This window comes from Scyliorhinus canicula, chromosome 23 (genome assembly GCF_902713615.1).
Source record: "Scyliorhinus canicula chromosome 23, sScyCan1.1, whole genome shotgun sequence".
Taxonomy (NCBI): domain Eukaryota; kingdom Metazoa; phylum Chordata; class Chondrichthyes; order Carcharhiniformes; family Scyliorhinidae; genus Scyliorhinus; species Scyliorhinus canicula.
The window spans coordinates 23,293,202-23,317,222 of NC_052168.1; the positions used below are offsets into that span (position 1 = coordinate 23,293,202).

Below are 24,021 nucleotides of genomic sequence, written 5' to 3' on the forward strand. Positions count from 1 at the left end.
CGGCACCGTTGCTGACCGCCACTCTCGCCAACCCACCGCCGATGTTGCTGACCGCCACTCTCACCAACCCACCGGCGCCTTTGCCGACCGCCACTCCCGCCAACCCACCGTCGCCGTTGCTGACCGCCACTCCCGCCAACCCACCGGCGCCATTGCTGACCGCCACTCTCACCAACCCACCGCCGATGTTGCTGACCGCCACTCCCGCCAACCCACCGGCACCGTTGCTGACCGCCACTCCCGCCAACCCACCGCCGATGTTGCTGACCGCCACTCCCGCCAACCCACCGGCACCGTTGCTGACCGCCACTCCCGCCAACCCACCGGCACTGTTGCTGACCGCCACTCTCGCCAACCCACCGCCGATGTTGCTGACCGCCACTCCCGCCAACCCACCGCCGATGTTGCTGACCGCCACTCCCGCCAACCCACCGCCGGTGTTGCTGACCGCCACTCTCGCCAACCCACCGCCGATGTTGCTGACCGCCACTCCCGCCAACCCACCGCCGATGTTGCTGACCGCCACTCCCGCCAACCCCGGCGGTTGCTGACCGCCCACTCCGCCAACCCACCGCCGTGTTGCTGACCGCCACTCCCGCCAACCCACCGCGCGTTGCTGACCGCCACTCCGCCAACCCACCGCCGTGTTGCTGACCGCCACTCCCGCCAACCCACCGGCCGTTGCTGACCGCCACCTGCCAACCCACCGGCGGTGTGCTGACCGCCACTCCCACCAACCCACCGGCACCGTTGCTGACCGCCACTCCCGCCAACCCACCGGCACCGTTGCTGACCGCCACTCTTGCCAACCCACCGGCGGCATCGTTGACCGCCACTCCCACCAACCCACCGGCACCGTTGCTGACCGCCACTCCCGCCAACCCACCGGCGCCGTTGCTGACCGCCACTCCCGCCAACCCACCGGCGCCGTTGCTGACCGCCACTCCCACAGAATTCTTCGCCGGGCAATCGGAGAGGCAAAGGCCACAATGTCGGCCTTCCTCCCCTCCATCAGCTCCGGCCTCCCCGATATCCCAAATATTCCCTGTGTACGACCTTGAGCTGTATCAGGCTCATCCTTACGCCCGAGGAGGTCTCTTCTACCCTTCGCTGTGCCTCACTCCACACTCCCCAGTTTATCTCCCATCTCAGCTCCCCTTCCCACTTCTCCTTAATCTTCACCACCCACTCACCTCCCTGCTCTCCCAGCTGCCCTTGTATGTCTCCGATCCTGCCCTCCCCTTCCACATCCGGAGGCAGCGTTCGCTCCAGCAGGGTAACCTCGGTAACCTGGGGAATTCCTTCCAAACCTTTCCGCGCAAAGTCCCTTAGCTGCAGGTACCTAACCTCACTTCCGCTCGGGAGCTCTACCCACTCCTTCAGTTCCTCTATACTGGCAAACCCCTCTTCCAGGTACAGATCTCTCCCCTTAATCAGCCCCCCCCCCCCCCCCCACCTCCCTCCACTTCTTATACAAACTGCCTATCCCTCCGTCCAGCTCAAAACCGTGGTTTTCACACCCCAGCACCAACACCGACATCCCCATTATCCTGAAATGCCTCCTCAGCTGCTTCCAGACCATTACTGTGGACTGCTTCACCGGGCTCTCCACCTACTTCCTTGGCGCCATTGGCAACGTCGCCATCACCATAGCCCTCAATCTGGACCCCCCCTACCGGATTCCTCCTCCATCCCCTCTCCTGCATGGTGGTGGCATGGTGGTTAGCATAAATGCTTCACAGCTCCAGGGTCCCAGGTTCGATTCCCGGCTGGGTCACTGTCTGTGCGGAGTCTGCACGTCCTCCCCGTGTGTGCGTGGGTTTCCTCCGGGTCCTCCGGTTTCCTCCCACAGTCCAAAGATGTGCGGGTTAGGTGGATTGGCCATGCTAAATTGCCCGTAGTGTCCTAAAAAGTAAGGTTAAGGGGGGGGGTTGTTGGGTTACGGGTATAGGGTGGATACGTGGGTTTGAGTAGGGTGATTATTGCTCGGCACAACATTGAGGGCCGAAGGGCCTGTTCTGTGCTGTACTGTTCTATGTTCTATGTTTCCCGTCGCCGCCTCACCTTCTCCATGTACGCCGCCCAATTGTAATGCAACAGGTTTGGCAACGCCAACCCTCTGTCTCTGTAACAGGGTCCTCTTTACCCTTGACACCTTCCCTGCCCATACAAAGTCCGACATGATCGTGTCTAGTTTTCGAAAGAAGGCTTCCGGTGCAAAATCGGGAGTGTCTGGAATATGAACACGAACCTCGGCCGAATGTTCATCTTCACCACTTGGACCCTCCCTGCCAAAGTCAAGTGTAGCGTGTGCCACCACTTCAGGTCCTCCCTAACCTCCTCCACCAGCTTTGTTAGGTTCCATTTATGTAGCATGGCCCATTCCCTCACTACCCGAAACCCCAGTCCCCGGGTGTGTAAACCTGTCTCTGGCCACCTTGATGGCAACGCCCTAGATTGGCTCTCCGACCCAACCGGGGACCCAACCGGGAACACTTCCCTTTTCCCCATGTTTAACTTATAGCCCGAGAACACCCGAAACTTCCCCAACGGGCCCATTATCCTCGCCATGCGGGCCCGAAACATACAATAGTAGGTCGGCAGCATAGAGCGACACCCGATGCTGCCCTCGCCACTATCGACCTCGAAGAGCCATTGCCAGAGGCTCTATTGCTAGCGCAAACTAGGGCGGCACGGTAGCATTGTGGATAGCACAATCGCTTCACGGCTCCAGGGTCACGGGTTCGATTCCGGCTTGGGTCACTGTCTGTGCGGAGTCTGCACATCCTCCCCGTGTGTGTGCGTGGGTTTCCTCTGGGTGCTCCGGTTTCCTCCCACAGTCCAAAGATGTGCAGGTTAGGTGGATTGGCCATGATAAATTGCCCTTAGTGTTGGGTGGGGTTATGGGGTCACTGGGTTATGGGGATAGGGTGGAGGTGTTAACCTTGGGTAGGGTGCTCTTTCCAGGAGCCGGTGCAGACTTGATGGGCCGAATGGTCTCCTTCTGCACTGTAAATTCTATGTATCTATGTAAACAACAGCGGGCATCGCAGCCTCGTTCCCCTGTGCAGTTCAAAGCTCTGTGAACCCCTGTCATTTGTCCGCGCACTCTCCATCGGTGCCACATATAACAAACTGTCCCAAACGCAAACATTCCCAGGGCCTCAAACAGGTACCGCTACACCGCCCGTCAAATGCCTTCTCCGCGTCCACGGACACCACTACCTCCAGTACCTGAGCTCTCGACGGGGCCATAACCATGTTTAACATCCTCCTTGTATTACTAAAAAGCTGCCTGCCCTTTATGAAGCCTCTGCAACCATCACTGGGTCTGAACCTTCCATCCTTCCCACCACCAACTTAGCCAGCACTCTCACGTCTGTATTTAACAGCGATATGGGCCTACACAACCCACGTCCCAATGGGTCCTTCCTCTTCTTTGGTATCAATGTGATCATTGCCCGCGTCATCGTATCCGGCAGCTCCCCTTTCTCCAGCCCCTCATTAAAAGCCCCCCCGAGATGTGGTGCCAGGTCATAAGAACTAGGAGCAGGAGTCGGCCATCTGGCCCCTCGAGCCTGTTCCGCCATTCAATTAGATCATGGCTGATCTTTTGTGGACTCAGCTCCACTTTCCGGCCCGAACACCATAACCCTTAATCCCTTTATTCTTCAAAAAACTATCTATCTTTACCGTAAAAACATTGAATGAAGGAGCCTCAACTGCTTCACTGGGCAAGGAATTCCATAGATTCACAACCCTTTGGGTGAAGAAGTTCCTCCTAAACTCAGTCCTAAATCCACTTCCCCTTATTTTGAGGCTATGCCCCCTAGTTCTGCTTTCACCCGCCAGTGGAAACAACCTGCCCGCATCTATCCTATCTATTCCCTTCATAATTTTAAATGTTTCTATAAGATCCCCCCTCAACCTTCTAAATTCCAATGAGTACAGTCCCAGTCTACTCAACCTCTCCTCATAATCCAACACCTTCAGCTCTGGGATTAACCTAGTGAATCTCCTCTGCACACCCTCCAGCGCCAGTACGTCCTTTCTCAGGTAAGGAGACCAAAACTGAACACAATACTCCAGGTGTGGCCGCACTAACACCTTATACAATTGCAACAGGTCCGTCGCAAACTCCTTATAAAATTCCGCTGGGTGGCCATCAGGCCTTCCCTGACTGTCCAATACCTCCCTCAGCCTCAAAGACTCTTCTCTTCCAACTGTGGAAACTCCGTCCTGTGCCTTGTCCCCTCTTCGTTATTTCCTCCTCGCCAATCCCTCCCGTAGTGGGCATCCTCGAGGACTCCTTATCCACCTTCACTATCTTGCCCATTGCACGGTCATGTTCCTCCCTCCTTTCCCTATCCGGGTGAGCCTTGAATGAGATCATCTCCCCGTGGGTCACCGTGTTTAGTGCTCCCCAAAAAGTGCCTCCCAGCGCCCCCCCCCCCCCCCCCCCCCCATGTTGGTTCAATTCTACACCATCTTTAATCACTGCCCGCACTTTCTCACAAAACCCTCTATCCGCCAACAACCCCCGAATCAAATTTAGCCTCCACCCTGGCCTCTGCTGTCATAGAACATAGAACATAGAACAGTACAGCACAGAACAGGCCCTTCGGCCCTCGATGTTGTGCCGAGCCATGATCACCCTACTCAAACCCACGTATCCACCCTATACCCGTAACCCAACAACCCCCCCCTTAACCTTACTTTTATTAGGACAATACGGACAATTTAGCATGGCCAATCCACCTAACCCGCACATCTTTGGACTGTGGGAGGAAACCGGAGCACCCGGAGGAAACCCACGCACACAGGGGGAGGACGTGCAGACTCCACACAGACAGTGACCCAGCCGGGAATCGAACCTGGGACCCTGGAGCTGTGAAGCATTTATGCTAACCACCATGCTACCCTGTCGTCCCAATCTAAACCGAATCTCCAGCCAATGGGGCGCGTGGTCCAAAATCACTCTCCCCACGTACTCTGCCCTCTCCACCCTGACCACAACCTCCTGGCTCACCACCGAGATATGTGAAAATCCCCTCGTCGCCACATTCCGGCGCCTGTTCGGGTACACGGAGGGAGAATTCAGAATGTCCGATTCACCTAACAGCACGTCTTTCGGGACTTGTGGGAGGAAACCGGAGCACCCGGAGGAAACCCACGCAGACACGGGGAGAACGTGCAGATTCCGCACAGTGACCCAAGCCGGGAATCGAACCCTGGGACCCTGGCGGGGTGACGCCACTGTGCTATCCACTTGTGCTGCCCCTGATAGATGGTATGTATGGGAAGTGGAGAGAGGTGGGGCTGGTCGGCCAGGGATCAGCCTTTGCAAAAGCAGCAAAGGCATGAATGAGGGTTCAAGCAGCAGGTGATGAGTTGAGGCAGGGCAGAATCGGGCGATGTTGAGGGGGTTAAAATAGATGATATTGGTTTGGACCTGTTGATTCGAAGCCCATCTCTGGGTCAGATTAGTCCAATCTGCCATTCTTCGTCACAGTCTGCTTGACACCGAGTAGAGACAGGCGGTATAATATCGTGTTGAGGACTGAGCGGCAAAGTATTTCATTGTGAACTGCTTTTGTTTTAACGTATGAAGCTCTTTCTTCAGCTGTTCGAAACAAGACCACCGACTGGAGAAATTACCTGTTGAAGAAACTCATCGGATCCAAGACCCTACCAGTTGATTTTCATTACAAGGTAAGGGAGCCCCCCTACGTCATAGCTCAGAGGTTCATAGAATCCCTAAGGTGTACTTGGCCCATCGGGTCTGTACTGATGCTCTGGAAGAGCACCCCCTTACCTCGGCTCACTCCCTGCCTGATTCCCGTGGCCACACACATCTTTGCACACTAAGGGGCAATTTAGCACGGCCAATCCTCCTAACCCGCGCATGTTTGCACTGCGGAAGGAAGCCGGAGCACCCGGAGGAAACCCACGCAGACACGGGGAGAAGGTGCAGACTCCACCCAGACAGTGACCCAAGGCCGGATTTGAACCCGGGTCCCTGGTGCTGTGAGGCAGCAGTGCTAGCCCCTGTGCCACCGTGATTAATCAGAAGATATCCAAATGAAAATGCCTGAGCTCTACATTTGTTAAAAAATTTATTCTTTTTTTCAAATCTTTTTATCGGTATTTTCAAAAATGATCTACTTTGCTGTTGCTGTTCATATACTGTCCAATATTTCCCTTAGAATTTATTCTACATACAGTCTGACACCATCTAACTCATCCTGCAATCATAGAACATAGAACAGCACAGTACAGGCCCTTCGGCCCTCGATGTTGTACCATTTATCCTAATCTAAGATCAACCTAACTTACACCCCTTCAATTTACTGCTGTCCATGTGCCTGTCTAAGAGTCATTTAAATGTCCCCAATGACTCTGACTCCACCACCTCTGCTGGCAGTGCATTCCACACACCCACCACTCTCTGTGTAAAGAACCGACTCTGACATCTCCCCAATACCTTCCTCCAATCACCTTAAAATTATGTCCCCACGTGACAGCCATTTCCACCCTGGGGGAAAGTCTGGCTATCCACTCTATCCATGCCTCTCATCACCTTGTACATCTCTACCAAGTCACCTCTCTGCCTTCTTCGCTCCAGTGAGAAAAGCCCTCGCTCCCTCAACCTTTCTTCATGAGACATGCCCTCCAGTCCAGGCAGCATCCTGGTAAATCTCCTCTGTACCCTCTCCAAAGCATCCACATCCTTCCTATAATGAGGCGACCAGAGCTGGACACAATATTCCAAGTGTAGTCTAACTAGAGTTTTATAAAGCTGCAGCAAAATCCTCCCTGCCCGCCCTGCCCCACGCCTCCCTTGTGCCCTCCCTAGTCAGTCTACACCCCCCCCCCCTCCTTCCTTACTGTCTGTATTTATCAGGTCCTCCATCTCTTTGCAGGGGAAGGTCTTTCTTTGCTGCTGTCTCATTTCCTGTCCCGTCAGCAATTTGCATTCCTCCGTCAATTCGTCCAGTGTCGCTAGTGGAGAACATAGAACATACGGTGCAGAAGGAGGCCATTCGGCCCATCGAGTCTGCACCGATCCATTCAAGCCCTCATTTCTACCCTATCCTCTCTAAGTGAAAATCCCTAACTGTCACTGTGCCCCCCTTCTGGGGGCTGGGGGGGGGGGATCTGTGCCGAAAAATCATCCCGGCATCTTAGCCATCCCGGCATCTTAGCCATCCCGGCATCTTAGCCATCCCGGCATCTTAGCCATCCCGGCATCTTAGCCATCCCGGCATCTTAGCCAGCCCGAAGTGTTGTTTTAACTTGGGCCCACGTATTCGGTACAGCCACGACCACTGGGCTTGATGTTACACACCTGTCCTGTACCCCAAAGAATCTGCACATCCGGGCCACTGTCATGTGGGCCCTGTGTACCACCTTGAATTGGATCAAGCTGAGCCTGCCGCATGTAGCGGTTGCGTTGACTCTGCTCAACGTGTCTGCCCATGGGCCGTGCTCCATCTCTTCCCCCCCAGTTCCTCCTCCCACTTACGCTTCAGCTCCTCGATCTACGTCTCCTCCGCTTCCATTGGTTCTTTGTAGATGTCCGAGACGCTCCCCTCCCCCACCCATCCCCTAGACACAACCCTATCCTGGATCCCCCTTAGTGGCAGGAGTGGGAAGGATGGTACCTGCCTGCGCAGAAAGTCCCGCACCTGTAAATATCTGAAATCATTCCCCCTTGCCAACCCAAACTTCACCTCCAGCGCCCTCAAGCTAGGGAAGCTTCCTTCCAGGAACAGGTCCCCCATCCTCGCAATTCCCGCCCTTTGCCACACCCGAAACCCCCCCATCCAAGCTCCCTGGGATGTCACATATTAGGGACCAAACCGATGCTCCCACTGCTCCAACGTACCTCCTCCGCAGATCCCAAATCCTCAGGGCCGTCACCACCACGGGACTGGTGGAATATCTCGCCGGCGGGAATGGCAGAGGTGCCGTTATCACCGCCCCCAAGCTGGTGCCCCTACATGAAGCTGCCTCCATCCGCTCCCAAACCGACCCCGTCCCCACCACCCACTTCCTTATCACAGCAATATTGGCCGCCCAATAGTAGTTTCTGAAGTTTGGCAGAGCGAGCCCCACTCTCCCCGATTCCTCTCGAGCATCACCTTCTTCACCCGTGGGAACTTACCCGCCCACACAAAGCCCAGAATGATTTTGTTAACCCTCTTAAAAAAGGACCGCGGGATGAAAATACAAATAAAAATCTCGGTAGGACCGTCATCTTAACCGTCTGCACCCTCCCAGCGACAGCGGTAGCGCATCCCATCTCTGGAACTCGCCCCTCATCTGTTCGACCAAACCCCCCCCCCCCCCTGAACCAGCTCTTGGAGCAATTGCCAGCGGCTCTATAGCTAACGCAAACAGCAGTGGGGAGAGGGGACATCCCTCTCTCGTCCCCCGGTGTAGCCTAAAATAGTCAAGGCAGCACGGTAGCACAGTGGTTAGCACAATCGCTTCACAGCTCCAGGGTCCCAGGTTCGATTCCCGGCTTGGGTCACTGTCTGTGTGGAGTCTGCACGTCCTCCCCGTGTCTGCGTGGGTTTCCTCCGGGCGCTCCGGTTTCCTCCCACAGTCCAAAGATGTGCGGGTTAGGTGGATTGGCCATGCTAAATTGTCCTTAATGTCCAAAATTGCCCTTAGTGTTGGGTGGGGTTACTGGGTTATGGGGACAGGGTAGAGGTGTTGACCTTGGGTAGGGTGCTCTTTCCAAGAGCCGGTGCAGACTCGATGGGCCGAATGGCCTCCTTCTGCACTGTAAATTCTATGAAAGTCCGCGGTTATCCTGTCCGTCCTTACCCTAGCCTCCGGGGCCTGGTACCGCAGCCTAACCCAGACGATAAAGCCCCTACCGAACCCAAATCGGCCCAACACCTCCCATAGATAGTCCCACTCCACCTGGTCGAACGCCTACTCCACATCCTGGCTACAACTACCTCAACCTCCCTACTCTCCGGGGGCATCATGGTCACGTTGAGCAGCCGCCTTATATTGGCCACCAGCTGCCTGCCCTTGACAAACCCGGTTTGATCCTCCATAATCACATCCGGCACACAATCTTCAATCCTGGAGGTCAGAGCTTTGGCCAGTGAGATTAAGCAGCGAGATCGGCCTGAAAGACGGACAAGTTCTTGTCCTGCTTCGATATTACCAAAATAGTGGCCTGTGACATCGTCGGGGGCTGTACCCCTCTCAGCAGTACGTTCATCTCAATCGTCTACGGGGAGCGTGGGAGTGAGCCCCGCCTCTAAGTCCTTTTTAACTTCCTCCACCAGGCTGGTCAGGTTCCACTTGTGGATCTGTGTCCAGTCTCTGGCTGTCCGGATCCCCAGGTAACGGAATCTGTTCTGGGCCGTTTTAAACGGGAGCCCCTCCAGCTCTGCCCCTCCCCCGTTTGGGTTCACTGGGAATGTCTCGCTTTTGCCCAGGTTAAGTTTGTAGCCCGAGAAGGTTCCAAACTCTTTCAGCATTTGCAGTATTGCCTTCAGACCCTCCTGTGGCTTCGAGACATAGAGGAGCAGGTCATCTGCATAGAGTGAGACTCTGTGCTCTCTGTCTCCTCTCTGGATTCCCTTCCAGCTTTTCGCGTCCCGCAGGGCTATCGCCAGAGGTTCGATCACTAGCACGAACAAGAGTGGGGACAGCCTTATCTTGTTCCTCTCTGCAGCTGGAAGTATTCAGAGCTGGTGGTGTTAGTTCAGACGCTCGCTTAGGGAGCGTTGTACAGGAGCCTCACCCAGGAGGTGAACCCCGCTCCTAGCCCAAACCGTTCCAGTACCTCGAGGAGGTATTTCATTCGACTCTGTCGAAGGCCATTTCTGCGTCCAGGGAGATGATCGCGTCTGGTGCTCTCTCCATAGAGGGGGTTATTATTATGTTCAGCAGCCGCCTGATGTTCGCTGTGAGCTGCCTACCCTTGACAAAGCCTGTTTGGTCCTCTGCGACCAACTCTGGTACGCAGCCCTACAGCCTTTTGGCCAGGACCTTTGCGAGTATTTTCGCGGTGAAATGGGTCTGTATGATCCACATTCCGTCAGGTCTTTATCTTTTTTGGATATCAGTGAAATTGTGGCCTGTGCTAACATGGGGGGCAGGGTGCCCCTTGCCAGTGAGTCCGTGAACATGTCCCTTAGGTGTGGGGCCAGGACTGGTGCAAATTGTTTGTAGAAGTCCGCCGGGATCCTGTCAGGTCCCGGTGCCTTTCCCGCTTGCATGGAGCTGATGCTCTCCATGATTTCTCCCAGATCTATTGGTGCTTCCAGCTCCCCTTGCCTGACTTCCCCCACAACTGGTAGTTCCAGTGCGTCTAGGAACTGTTTCATCCCCGCGCCCCCGTTGGGGGGGCTCGGAGGCATACAGTCCCCGGTAGAAGGTCTTAAATGCCCGATTGCCCTCCTTTAACTCTGTTACCAGTCTGCCTCTGCTATCCTTTACCTGCGCTATTCCCCTCCTGGCTGCCTGCTTTCTCAGCTGGTGAACCAATAGGCGGCCAGCCTTGTTTCCGTGTTGGTAGAAGGTCCCCCATGTCTGGTGGAGTTGGTACACTGCTTTCCTAATCGTTAGCAGGTTAAAGTCCATTTGCAGATTTTTTCTCTCCGCCAGCAGCTCTACAGTCGGGGCCTCGGAGTATTTTCTGTCGACTTCCAGGATGGAGTCCACCAGTTTGTTGCCTGGCCACCCTCTCTGCCCTATCTCTGCTTGCCTTGTAGGCTATGATCTCTCCTCTAATCACGGCCATCAGCACATTCCAGAATGTGGAGGGTGAGACCTCCACGTTTTGGTTGTCACTAACGTAGTCGCCTATGGCCCGCGATGTTTTTTGACAGAAGGCCTTGTCGGCCAGGAGGTCCTTGTCCAGCCTCCAAGTGGGGCGCTGGGCCTGGTCTGTCTCCAACCTCACATCCATATAGTGTGGCGCATGGTCAGAGACAACGATCGCGGAGTACTCCGTTCCCGTGATCCCTGAAAGCACCGATTTCCCCACTGCAAAGGAGTGGACGCGGGTTTACACACTGTGCATCAGCGAGCAGAACGAGAACTGCTTTTCTACCGGGTCCACCACCCCCATCAGCTCCTTGAACATCTCCAACTCCCTAGCCATGCCTGTCTTTCTGCACATTCTGGGGTTTGATCAGTCGGTCAGTGGGTCCTGTACAAAGTCGCCCCCCCCCCATAATCGGTCGGCGTGTGTCAATGTCGGGGATTTCCGCTATGGTCTTGATGAATTCTGTGTTGTCCCAGTTGGGAGCGTACACATTTACCAGCAATACCGGGGCCCCCTTCCAAAACTCCACTGACCATGACGTACCGTCCCCCTGGGTCCGTAACCATGCTGGTCTCTGTAAGTCCCGTCCTCTTGCCAATCAATATGGTTACTCCCCTCGCCCTTGTCCCCTAGCATGAGTGGTACGTCTATCCCACCCAGCCCTTCCTTACCAGCAGTCAGTCCTTCTCCCTCAAGTGTGTCTCCTGTAGGTAGACTGTGTCTGTATCCAGCTCCTCAGGTGGGTAAGGACTCTTTTCACTGGGTTGTTGAGTCCCCTTGCGTTCCAGGTGAGTAGCCTGATTGGGACGGGGGTTTCTGACACACACACACACACACACACACACACACACACCACACACACACACCCCCCCCCCCCCCCCCCCCCCCCCCCGCGGGATCACCCATACTCACCTGGTGGCCGCGCCCATGCACTTGGGGGTTTCCCTTGTTAGGAGGTTGTCCAAAATGGCCACGGTCGCCGTTCTCCACCTGAATTTGGGGCCCCTGCGCTCCGGGGCTTCCCTTTGTCCAGGGAGCACCCAACATCATCGCCAACTATGTGTACGCCACGTGGAAGCGCCCCTGCACTCCGGGGTTTCCCGTTGCCCATGACGGTCCCGCGCGCCATCTTGAATCCTCGCCCTGCTCCATGCCTTCCGAGGCCTGTGTCTGTCTTGCTGCCAAACCTTTCCTATTGTTTTGTCCCCTTTCTGTTCTGCGCATTGCCCCCCCCCCCCCTCCATCCCTGTTCCCCCCACCACGGTCTTCCCATGCTGGCCCTCCTCATTAGTACAATGACCCCCCCCCCCTCCATGCTGATCGGGCGCTGTCCCCGTTCTGCCTACCTGTCTCCATCCCCCCTCCCTCGCCCCTTACCTGCTTTCCCCCTCCCTCGCCCCTTACCTGCTTTCCCCCTCCTCACTCCCTCCTCTCTCTCCCACCTTCGAACGGAAAACGAGGCAGCACAGTCCCGCGCATGGTCCACATTACAGTCCTTGTTCTCAGTTCGCCCTCCACTTTCATTCCCCCCCCCCCCCCCCCCCCCCCACCCCCCACCACCCTGCTCCCTCCAGGTTGTTAGTTTTTACGAACTGGTCGGCCTCTGTGGGGGTGCTGAAGTTATGTTCCTTCCCCGGTACGTCACCCACAGTCTGGCCGGGAACAGCCTTCCCTCTTTTTCTTTGCCAGGTCCATTCCGCCCGTCCGCCCCCTCCCCAATGTCCTGGTGGACCCTGATTCTGTGCCTTTCCCACGAGCACAAATCCATCTGTCGGGCCCACATCCGGATCTTTTCCCGGTCCTGGAATTGCTGCAGTTTTGGGATTATCGCTCTCGGCTGCTCCCCACTTTTGGGTTGAGGCCGGAGCGATCTGTGCCCTCGGCTGAGTTCTGGGGGGTTTGGGAAGCCTTCCCTCCTGACTAGACTGCCCAGCGTGTGGGCAGTGTAGCCCGTTGGGACCCTCGAGCCCCTCTGGCAGACCCGCGATGCGGACATTTTGCTGTCGGGACCTGTTCTCCTGGTCCTCGAACCTCCCCACCCGAACTCTTCACCTCGGCCTCCAGGACCACGACCCCGTCGCTCTGGTCCGTTGATGCCTTCTCCAGGTCCAGGATGGTCCTCTCCTGGACCACCTCCTCCTTCCATCCCAGGCCGCCTATCGTGTGCTGAAGGGGTGGCTATTGCTTCCGTCACCACCTGCTTCACCGCCACCTGGAACTCCATTTTGATCGCTTGCTTCATAGCGGTCAGTTCCTTTTTAAAAAACAAGTTCCTGTATCCGTCCCCCCCGTGTGGGAGGGATGTTGTCGTCCGCTCCTGCTCCGCCGCTCGGGCCACCGATCTTCCCATCTCCTGGTTCGCCTGGGCCTCTGCCTGGCCTCGTGGGACCGCCGGTCCGTCTGCCCGTGGCTCCTGCCCCTGTCCTCCATTTCTGTCTTATCGGCGTCCCTTTGAACCGCTGTTTGCCGACATCTTCGTTGTTGTTCGTGCCTTTTGGGTTTAGGGGAGCTTTAGGTGGCTTTTTGGGGCAAGAACTCAAAAAAGAATTTGCTGTATTGGGTCCAATTGGGAGGAGAGACATCTGATGTCCGTCCGCTCGACACACGGCTGCCCCCGGAAGTCTAAAGATGGATTCTTTTGATGGGATTTGGGCATTCACTGGCTGGTGCCCAACCCTAATTGCCCTTGAACTGAGGGGCTTGTGGGGGATTCAGTGATGGTAATGCTATTGAATTGTCAAGGCCAGATGGTTAGATTCTTTTTTTTGTTGGAGATCACTGCTTGGCACTTGTATCAGCCTAAGCCTGGATATTGTCCAGGTCTTGCTGCATTTGGACAGGGACTGCTTCATTATCTGAGGAGTCACAAATGGCGCTGAACATTGTGCCGTCATCCGCAAACATCCCCACTTCTGACCTGATGTAACGTGGGTGAGATTATTGATGAAGCAGCTGGAGATGGTTGGGGCCGAGGACACTACCCTGAGGAACTCCTGCAGTGATGTCCTGGAGCTGAGATTACATAGAATTTACAGTGCAGAAGGAGGCCATTCGGCCCATCGAGTCTGCACCGGCTCTTGGAAAGAGCACCCTACCCAAGGTCAACACCTCCACCCTATCCCCATAACCCAGTAACCCCACCCAACACTAAGGACAATTTTGGACACTAAGGGCAATTTATCATGGCCAATCCACCTAACCTGCACATCTTTGGACCGTGGGAGGAAACCGGAGCACCCGGAGGAAACCCACGCACACACGGGGAGAATGTGCAGACTCCGCACAGACAGTGACCCAGCCGGGAATCGAACCTGGGACCCTGGAGCTGTGAAGCCACAGTGCTAACCACTGTGCTACCGTGCTGCCCCGGTGACCTCCAACCACTACAACCATTTAGGGTCGTGGTGGAGGAGGAATTGAAGGGGGGGGGGGGGGGGAGTGTTCCTGTGAAGTGAGTATTGCTGCCTCACAACACCAGGGACCCAGGTTCAATCCCCACCTCGGGTGACTGTGTGGAGTTTGCGTGTTCCCCCCCGGGTCTGCGTGGATTTCCTCCCACGTTCCAAAGATGTGCGGGTTGGGTGGATTGATTACCCCTTGATGTCCCAGCAGTTGGGTGGGGCTGCGGGGTTGCGGGGGATTGGGCCGAGGTTGGGCGCTCTGATCAGAAGATTGGGGCAGACGCGATGGGCCGAATTGCCTTCTGCACTGTAGAGATTCTGGGACAAATTGGGACTTGGGTGTGGGATCCCGGAGTTGAATGCCCCCCCCCCCCATCGCCCTACTCAAACTCACGTATCCACCCTATACCCGTAACCCAACAACCCCCATTAACCTTACTTTTTAGGACACTAAGGGCAATTTAGCATGGCCAATCCACCTAACCCGCACATCTTTGGACTGTGGGAGGAAACCGGAGCATCCGGAGGAAACCCACGCACACACGGGGAGGACGTGCAGACTCCGCACAGACAGTGACCCAGCCGGGAATCGAACCTGGGACCCTGGAGCTGTGAAGCATTTATGCTAACCACCATGCTACCGTGCTGCCCCCATATTAATGAGGGTCCTGGACAAAAATGTGTCGGAAAAATAGTGGAATCTGCCATCTTTTCCAAAAGGTTGGGGGGTGAGGGAGAAGCTATTATTTTCTCTCCCTTGTTGCGTTTTATGTTTGAGAATGAATATTTCCTCTTTTTTTTTAAAATTTTTAATTTTGTTTCTCCCGGGCAGATGGTGGAGAGCATGAAATACTCATTCCGACCCGGGATGCGGGTGGAAGTTGTTGATAAGGCGCAGATTTCGCGTACGAGGACCGCAGTCGTGGACACGGTGATCGGGGGGCGCCTCCGGCTGCTCTATGAAGATTGTGAGGAAGACGACGATTTCTGGTGCCACATGTGGAGTCCCCTCATTCACTCAGTGGGATGGGCCAAACGCGTAGGTCACAAAGTGAAACGCACAGGTGAGCAATCGGCACGTCACCCCCCCCCCCCCCTCAAGAACTGCCTTCGAGATAGAAAGTTATGAGGTGTTCAACTTGAGGTCTTCAAGGCGATTATAGGATTTAATCGGATGAATAGTTGATTGATCGATTTGATTGATTTATTGTCACGTGCATAGTGAAAAGTATTTTTCTGCGGCCGACGGCAGGCAGTAGACATGTCACGTGAGAGTACCTTTAAGAAATGAGCTGTTTATTACTGCAGTGATGTCAGAGAGTGGGTGGAGCTGGGCTGTCTGTCAGCTTTTTACTTTTGTTTTAGGCTGTTTGCGGCAGGGTGTGTTTTAGTTTCGTTTTCAGAGCTGGATAGCTGCAGTCACAGCCAGAAGGGGTATTAGAGTCTCTGTAATCTAAAGACTAAATCGATCCTTTGGTGATTTAAAACTAATAACTGCTCTCTTAACCTGAGGTGCTTCTGTTAAAGGTTTTTTTTAAAAGTCTTATGGATGTTAAAAGAAAGCTTAAAGGATTACTTAGTGTTGTATTCTTTGTGGATTGTATATGAATTAATGGTTGCTAAGATGTTCACTATGTTTTTAAAAAGGTTAACTTGAGTTCATAGAATAAACATTGTTTTGCTTTGTAAAATACTTTTCCATTTCTGCTGTACCCCACCTGTAGAGTGGGCCGTGTGCTCCCCATGCCGCAATGTAGTAAAAGTTGTGGGTCAGGTGAACTCCATGATACACTTTGGGGCTCTCTAAACCCTGACCCATAACAGACATAATAGAACATAGAACATAGAACAGTACCACAGAACAGGCCCTTCGGCCCTCGATGTTGTGCCGAGCCATGATCACCCTACTCAAACCCACGTATCCACCCTATACCCGTCACCCAACAACCCCCCCCCTTAACCTTACTATTAGGACACTAAGGGCAATTTAGCATGGCCAATCCACCTAACCCGCACATCTTTGGACTGTGGGAGGAATCCGGAGCACCCGGAGGAAACCCACGCAGACACGGGGAAGACGTGCAGACTCCGCACAGACAGTGACCCAAGCCGGAATCGAACCTGGGACCCTGGAGCTGTGAAGCATTTATGCTAACCACCGTGCTACCCTGCTGCCCAAAGTACATCGACAAATAAGTAATTGGTTACAGTGCGGAACAGGGAATTTAGGAATGAGTCGGTTCAGGAGTGATGTCAGGACCTATGTCTTCAGTGGAAGGGTAACAGAAATCTGAAACTTGCTGTCCTAAAAAGCTGTTGAGTCTGAGGGATGCTTGAAAATGATTAGGCCACAGTTTTCAAAAAAATAAATTTAGAGTACCCAATTTTTTTTCCAATTAAGGGGCAATTTAGCATGGCCAATCACCTAACCTGCATATATTTGGGTTGTGGGGGTGAGACCCACTCAGACACGGGGAGAATGTGCAAACTCCACACGGACAGTGACCCAGAGCCGGGATTCGAACCTGGGTTGGCCAGAGTTATTTGGGAAATGGAACCCAGGCAGATACATGGGGCGCGATTCTCCGAAATGGAGACAAATTCCCGACGCCGGAGTGAAAACCGGATTGTTTCACTCTGGCGTCGGAGCCGGCTCCCAGCCCCCTATTCTCCCGCCCCCGGGGAGAGAGGAGCGACGTCGCGTATTTTACGTTAAAAAGCGGCGTCGCGAAATGAAGTCACCCGCGCATACGCGGTTGCCGTTCCTCCCCGAGGCCACCCCGCAAGAAGATGGCGGATGGATCTTGCGGGGCGGCGGAGGAAAGGAGGTCCTTCTTTAGAGAGGTCGGCCCGCTGATCGGTGGGCCCCGATCTCGGGCCAGACCCCATCGGAGGCCCCCCCTCCCTGGTGAAGGAACCCCCCCCCCCCCCCCCCCAGCGTTCCCACACAGTTCCCGCCGGCAGCGACCAGATGTGGACGGCGCCGGAGGGAACCTGTCGGCTTCGGAGTGGCCACTCGGCCCATCCGAGCCGGAGAATGGCGGGAGTACCGGAGAATCGCCGTTGTGAGTGTCTCGGGCGATTCTCCGGCTGGCGCGGAGCAGAACTCGACGGGGCCGTTCACGCCGGTTGGGACAATGGTCGGACCAGCGTCGCGCAATTAAATGGCGCGGCCGGCGATTCTCCCAACCGGCGTGAACGGCCCCGTAACCCAATAACCCCTCCTAACATTTTGCACACTAAGGACAATTTATCACGGCCAATCCACCCAACCTGCACATCTTTGTGACTGTGGGAGGAAACCGGAGCACCCGGAGGAAACCTACGCACACACGGGGAGGACGTGCAGACTCCGCACAGACAGTGACCCAAGCCGGGAATCAAACCTGGGACCCTGGCGCTGTGAAACCACAGTGCTAACCACTGTGCTACCGTGCTGCTCCATTGAGGGCATTTGACAGAAAAAAAAAGACAGAAAGGTGGCTTAAGTGAGTGCCCTTCAGAAGTGACTCTTTCCTGACCCAGCTCATAAACCCTTCAAGGTTGTCCAAAACAATAATAATAATCTTTATTTTAAAAACAATTTAGAGTACCCAATTCATTTTTTCCAATTAAGGGGTAATTTAGCGAGGCCAATCCACCCACCCTGCACATCTTTGGGTTGTGGGGGCGAAACCCACGCAGACACGGGGAGAATGTGCAAACTCCACACGGACAGTGACCCAGAGCCGGGATCGAACCTGGGACCTCAGCACCGTGAGGCAGCAGTGCTAACCACTAGGCCACTGTGCTGCCCCTATAATTAGAACATAAGAACTATGAGCAGGAGTAGGCCATCTGGCCCCTCGAGCCTGCTCCGCCATTCAATTAGATCATGGCTGATCTTTATTGTTGTCACAAGTAGGCTTACATTAACACTGCAGTGAAGTCACTGTGAAAAGCCCCTAGTCGCCACATTCCGGCGCCTGTTCGGGTACACAGAGGGAGAATTCAGAATGTCCAATTCACCGAACAGCACGTCTTCCGGGACTTGTGGGAGGTGAACCGGAGCACCCGGAGGAAACTCACACAGACACGGGGAGAACGTGCAGACTCCGCACAGACTGACCCAAGCGGGCAGCGCCGGTCCTAGGGTTGCTGGCGCCCCGGGCAAGCTGAACTTCAGCGCCCTTCGGGGGGGGGGGGGCAGGGCCGAGGGGGGGCGGGGCCAAGGCGGGGGGGGTGGATGGGGGGGCGGGGCCGAGGCGGGGGGGGCCAAGGCGGGGGGGCGGACGGGGGGGGGGGGGCCGAGGCGGGGGGGGCCGAGGTGGGGGGGGCGGACGGGGGGGGGGTGGGGCCGAGGCGGGGGGGGGGGGAGGCGGGGGGGGGGGGGGGCGGACGGAGGGGGGGCGGACGGGGGGGCGGGGCCGAGGCGGGGTGCGCGGGCCGAGGCGGGGGGGGGGGGTGGACGGACGGGGGGGGGGGGCGGACGGGGGGGGGGGGGGGGGGCTGAGGCGGGGGGGCGGGGCCGAGGCGGGGGGGGTGGGGCCGGGGGACGGGGCCGAGGCGGGGGGTGGGGCCGAGGCGGGGGGGTGGGGCCGAGGCGGGGGGGGGGGGGCCGAGGTAGGGGGGGCGGACGGAGGGGTGCGGGGGGACGGAGGGGGGGGGTGGCGGGCCGAGGGGGGGGGGGGCGGGCCGAGGGGGGGCGGAAGGGGCCGCCCTGGGGGAGGGCGGCCACCGCGCATGCGCTGGTTGGCACCGGCCCAACTGCGCATGCGCGGGACCCGAGTCTCTGGCACCCCCTAGCACATGGCGCCCCGGGCGACTGCCCGAGTTGCCGGTACCTTGGGCCGGCCCTGAAAGCGGGAATCGAACCTGGGACCCTGGAGCTGTGAAGCAACAGTGTTAAACCATCAGCCAGATCATTTGCCCAATGGTGTGTCCAGTACCGGGGTCACAGTCTGAGGATTCAGGGTAAACCATTTTGGACAGAGATAAGGAAACATTTCTTCATCCAAAGTATGGTGAGCCTGTGGAATTCATTTTAGTCGATGCTAAAACATTGAATATGTTCAAGAGGCGGCTGGATATAGCACTTGGAGAGAATGGGATCGAAGGCTATGGGGAGAAAGCAGGATTAGGCTATTGAGTTGGATGATCAGCCATTTTGTTTTAAATTTAGAGTACCCAATTATTTATTTATTTTTCCAATTAAGGGGCAATTTAGCGTAGCTAATCCATCGACCCTGCACATCTTTGGGTTGTGGGGGTGAAACCCACGCAGACACGGGGAGAATGTGCAAACTCCTCACGGACAGTGACCCAGGGCCGGGATTCGAACCTGGGTCCTCAGCGCCGCAGACCCAGTGCTAACCACTGCACCGCGTGCCGCCCCTGGATGATCAGCAATGTTTGTGATTAATGGCGGAGGAGGCTCGAAGGGGCAAAAAGCCGCCTCCTGCTCTCTTCTATGTATCCTTGTAAAGTCTTGTGAAGTAAAATCTGACTCCGAGGTGTAAAGAGAATAATATTTTTCAAATGTTTTAATTTAACCGTTTGAATTGTGAACTTGTCCATGGAGAGGAGAGGAGGGGAGAAGTGGATGCGGGAACGAGATCGACTCCGGCATTGACTTCAAACTAAAATTTTATCCTCTCTTTCCCTGACCAGGAACGGCCAGGGCTGACTTAAGCTCGCATCCAACATTTAGGAAAATCTACTGTGATGCTGTACCACATCTCTTCAAAAAGGTAAGGGACAAATCCTTCGTTCAGAATATATAAGGTAGGGTTGGCAATTAATACCATCTCTTTTTTAAAATAACAAAATTATTTTGTTGAAATGTGAGTTTCGTTGGCGAAGAGCATCCCTAATCAATCGTATTTTTTTTCATAAATTTAGAGTACCCAATTTTGTTTCCAATTAAGGGGCAATTTAGCCTGGCCAATCCTGCACATCTTTGGGTTGTGGGGGCGAAACCCACTGTGCCACCGTGCTGCCCATCCCTAATCAATCTTGAGCTGAGTGGCTTGCGAGGACAGTTAAGAATTAACCACATGGGGGCAGCACAGTATTTAGCACTGCTGCCTCACGGTGTCGAGGTCCCAGGTTCGTTCCCGGCTCTGGGTCACTGTCCGTGTGGAGTTTGCACATCCTCCCCGTGTCTGCGTGGGTTTCGCCCCCACAGCCCAAAGATGTGCAGGGTAGGTGGATTGGCCATGCTAAATTGCCCCTTAATTGGGAAAAAATGAAATGGGTACTCTAAATTAAAAAAAAAAAGAATTAACCACATTGCTGTGGGTCTGGAGTCACGTGTAGGCCAGACCGGGTAAGGATGGCAGATTTCCCTCCCTAAAGGACATTAGTGACCCAGATGGGTTTTTACAACAGTCAATGACAGTTTCACTGTTACTGAGAGCAGCTTTCAATTCCAGATTTATTAATTGAACTTAAATTCCATGTCCCCACAGTATTAGCTTTGGTCTCCGGATAACTGATCCCGTAATAAATCCCACTGGGCCACAATCTCCTCTGACAGCCAGAATCGAGACCAACTAACTTTTTTTTTTTGGTTCTGGATTCCTTCATGAAACCCTCCGTTTATTAAAGTGCCAGAGTACGGGGTGAATGCTGATTCTCTTTAGCGAGTCCGTACTGCTGCTCGCCAACACGGGGAATTTGTTGCTGCGCTAAATCTCCAGCGGGACGTGGGATTCCCGCTGCTGTGACTGGAGGGATAAACCCCGAATCGAGGTCGCTGTCTCGGTCGACCCGAGCTCGAAGACGGTCCGGATGTTTTTGAGTCTCTTGTCAAATGCATTCACAGCTGGCCACCCTTGAGAGACGGCTGGCAATATGGTGCAATGATCTGTAGAGTTGTTATCGCCAGTTGAGAGCATTTGGATGCAGTGTGGTATCGGCTTGGTGAAGGAATTTGGTGGGCAAGCGCTAGAAACACCGGGCAGGCCGGTCAGCATCTGTGGGTAGGGACAGAGAAACATAGAAAATAGGTGCAGGAGTAGGCCATTCGGCCCCTCGAGCCTGCACCACCATTCAATATGATCATGGCTGATTATGCAAATCCAGTATCCCGTTCCCGCTTTCTCTCTGTGCCCCTTGATCCCTTTAGCCGCAAGGGCCACGTCCAGCTCCCTCTTGAATATATCCAACGAACTCTCTACTTCCTGTCTGCCAACCAGCTCGAACATGGGGGGGGGGGGGGGGGTGGCTGGGGGGGTGGGCTGGGGGGGGGGCTTTTGTCGGACGGTCAGAAACATCTGTTCCCCTCTGACATTGACAGATGTGCCGAGTGTTTCAAACAAATCCATTTCGCCCATTCCTAACTTTTTTGTTGCAAGAAATTAATGTTTGCCAAACTTAACCTTCCTGATGACTAGGTCCGGGCAGTTTACACTAACGATGATTGGTTTGAGGAGGGGATGAAACTGGAGGCCATCGATCCACTGAATCTATCCACCATTTGTGTTGCCAGCGTCCAAAAGGTGAGGCCTATTTTGGGTTTTGGTTATTTGACACTGACGCTCTGAAAAATCGCTTGAGCCCGTGTGCGTGTACGCTGAGTCTGTGCGTGTACGCTGCGCCCATGTGCGTGTACGCTGAGTCTGCGTGTGTACACTGAGTCTGTGCGTGTACTCTGCGCCCATGTGCGTGCACCCTGAGCCTGTGCGTGTGCGCTGAGTATGTGCGTGTACGCTGCGCCCATGTGCGTGCACCCTGAGCCTGTGCGTGTGCGCTGCGCCCATGTGCGTGCACCCTGAGCCTGTGTGTGTGCGCTGAGTCTGTGTGTGTGCGCTGAGTCTGTGTGTGTGCGCTGAGTCTGTGTGTGTGCGCTGAGTCTGTGCGTGTACGCTGAGTCTGTGTGTGTGCGCTGAGCCAATGTGCGTGTACGCTGCGCCCATGTGTGTGCACCCTGAGCCTGTGCGTGTACGCTGAGTCTGTGCGTGAACGCTGAGTCTGCGCGTGTACGCTGCGCCTATGTGCGTGCACCCTGAGCCTGTGCGTGTACCCTGAGCCTGTGCGTGTACCCTGAGCCTGTGCGTGTGCGCTGAGTCTGTGCGTGAACGCTGAGTCTGCGCGTGTACGCTGAGTCTGCGCGTGTACGCTGCGCCCATGTGCGTGCACCCTGAGCCTGTGCGTGTACGCTGCGCCCACGTGCGTGTACCCTGAGCCTGTGCGTGTGCGCTGAGTCTGTGCGTGTACGCTGAGCCTGTGCGTGTACGCTGCGGCCCTGTGAGCTCTGTTCACTGGTTGAGCCTAATCCAGATTGAATCACCTTCCTTCCTTGTTTGAGGCGAATACTTACTGGAAAGCAACTGGGGGCGAGGAGATAAAAGAGGAATAAAACCTTAAACTCAATTCTCTCCCGCTGGTTTCGTGGTTAACTTCACCCCTGACTGTGATGCTGAGGTGTACAGAGTGTTAATACTTTATAAAATATCGGAGCGGAATTGGGCCATTCAGCCCATCGACCTGCTCTGCCATTCGATCATGGCTGATCCCATCCTGGCCTTAACTCTGCCCTTCTGTCCGTTCCCCATAACCCTTCAACCCATTACTGTTATATTCCTTGCCTTTTCCTCCAAGATAGCCAGATATGTAGTGTTGACAAAGAATATAAAAATAAGAAGTTTGAATCAAAACAAATTTATTTTACACTACTAACTTTGATTAGGTTTGCACACTTTACTGAGTAACAGATAATAAACTAGTAATACTGAACCTGTAGTACAGTAATTAATATTCTATCTAACTAATAAACTACACTATAACTTGACCTCGTGCTCTGTTTCTACAACCAATTCTCACTCTGTTCTCTTCAGCTTCTTCCAGAATTCCTAGAGATGCCTTCTTATATACAATAATAATAATCGCTTATTGCCACAAGTAGGCTTCAATGAAGTTACTGTGAAAAGCCCCTAGTCGCCACATTCCGGCGCCTGTTTGGGGAGGCTGGTACGGGAGTTGAACCCTCGCTGCTGGCCTTGTTCTGCATTACAAGCCAGCTGTTTAGCACAAAGAACAAAGAAAAGTACAGCACAGGAACAGGCCCTTCGGCCCTCCAAGCCTGTGGCGACCATGCTGCCCGTCTAAACTAAAATCTTCTACACTTCCGGGGTCCGTATCCCTCTATTCCCATCCTATTCCTGTATTTGTCAAGATGCCCCTTAAATGTCACTATCGTCCCTGCTTCCTCCACCTCCTCCGACAGCGAGTTCCAGGCACCCACTACCCTCTGTGTAAAAAAACTTGCCTTGTACATCTCCTCTAAACCTTGCCCCTCGCACCTTAAACCTATGCCCCCTAGTAATTGACCCCTCTCCCCTGGGAAAAAGCCTCTGACCATCCACTCTGTCTATGCCCCTCATAATTTTGTAGACCTCTATCAGGTCGCCCCTCAACCTCCGTCGTTCCAGTGAGAACAAACCGAGTTTATTCAACCGCTCCTCATAGCTAATGCCCTCCATACCAGGCAACATCCTGGTAAATCCCTTCTGCACCCTCTCTAAAGCCTCCACATCCTTCTGGTAGTGTGGCGACCAGAATTGAACACTATACTCCAAGTGTGGCCTAAACAAGGTTCTATACAGCTGCAACGTGACTTACCAATTCTCCTGCTCAATGCACCAGCCAATGAAGGCAAGCATGCCGTATGCCTTCTTGACTACCTTCTCCACCTGTGTTGCCCCTTTCAGTATCCTGTGGACCTGTACACCTAGATCTCTCTGACTGTCAATACTCTTGAGGGTTCTACGATTCACTATATATTCCGTACCTGCATTAGACCTTCCAAAATGCATTACCTCACATTTGTCCGGATTA

General features: G+C 54.7%; 1 protein-coding gene across 3 annotated transcripts in view; it reads left to right on the forward strand.

Moving 5' to 3' along the window:
- The window catches only part of LOC119956502 (lethal(3)malignant brain tumor-like protein 2), a 234,424-nt gene that overhangs the window by 46,756 nt on the left and 163,647 nt on the right, over window positions 1–24,021 (forward strand). For all 3 annotated transcript variants that reach the window (XM_038783779.1, XM_038783780.1, XM_038783782.1), the window contains exons 8-11: window positions 5,624–5,712; window positions 15,035–15,266; window positions 19,852–19,931; window positions 21,579–21,683. In XM_038783779.1, coding sequence (XP_038639707.1) covers window positions 5,624–5,712; window positions 15,035–15,266; window positions 19,852–19,931; window positions 21,579–21,683 — 506 coding nt within the window. The remainder of the gene's footprint in view (window positions 1–5,623; window positions 5,713–15,034; window positions 15,267–19,851; window positions 19,932–21,578; window positions 21,684–24,021) is intronic.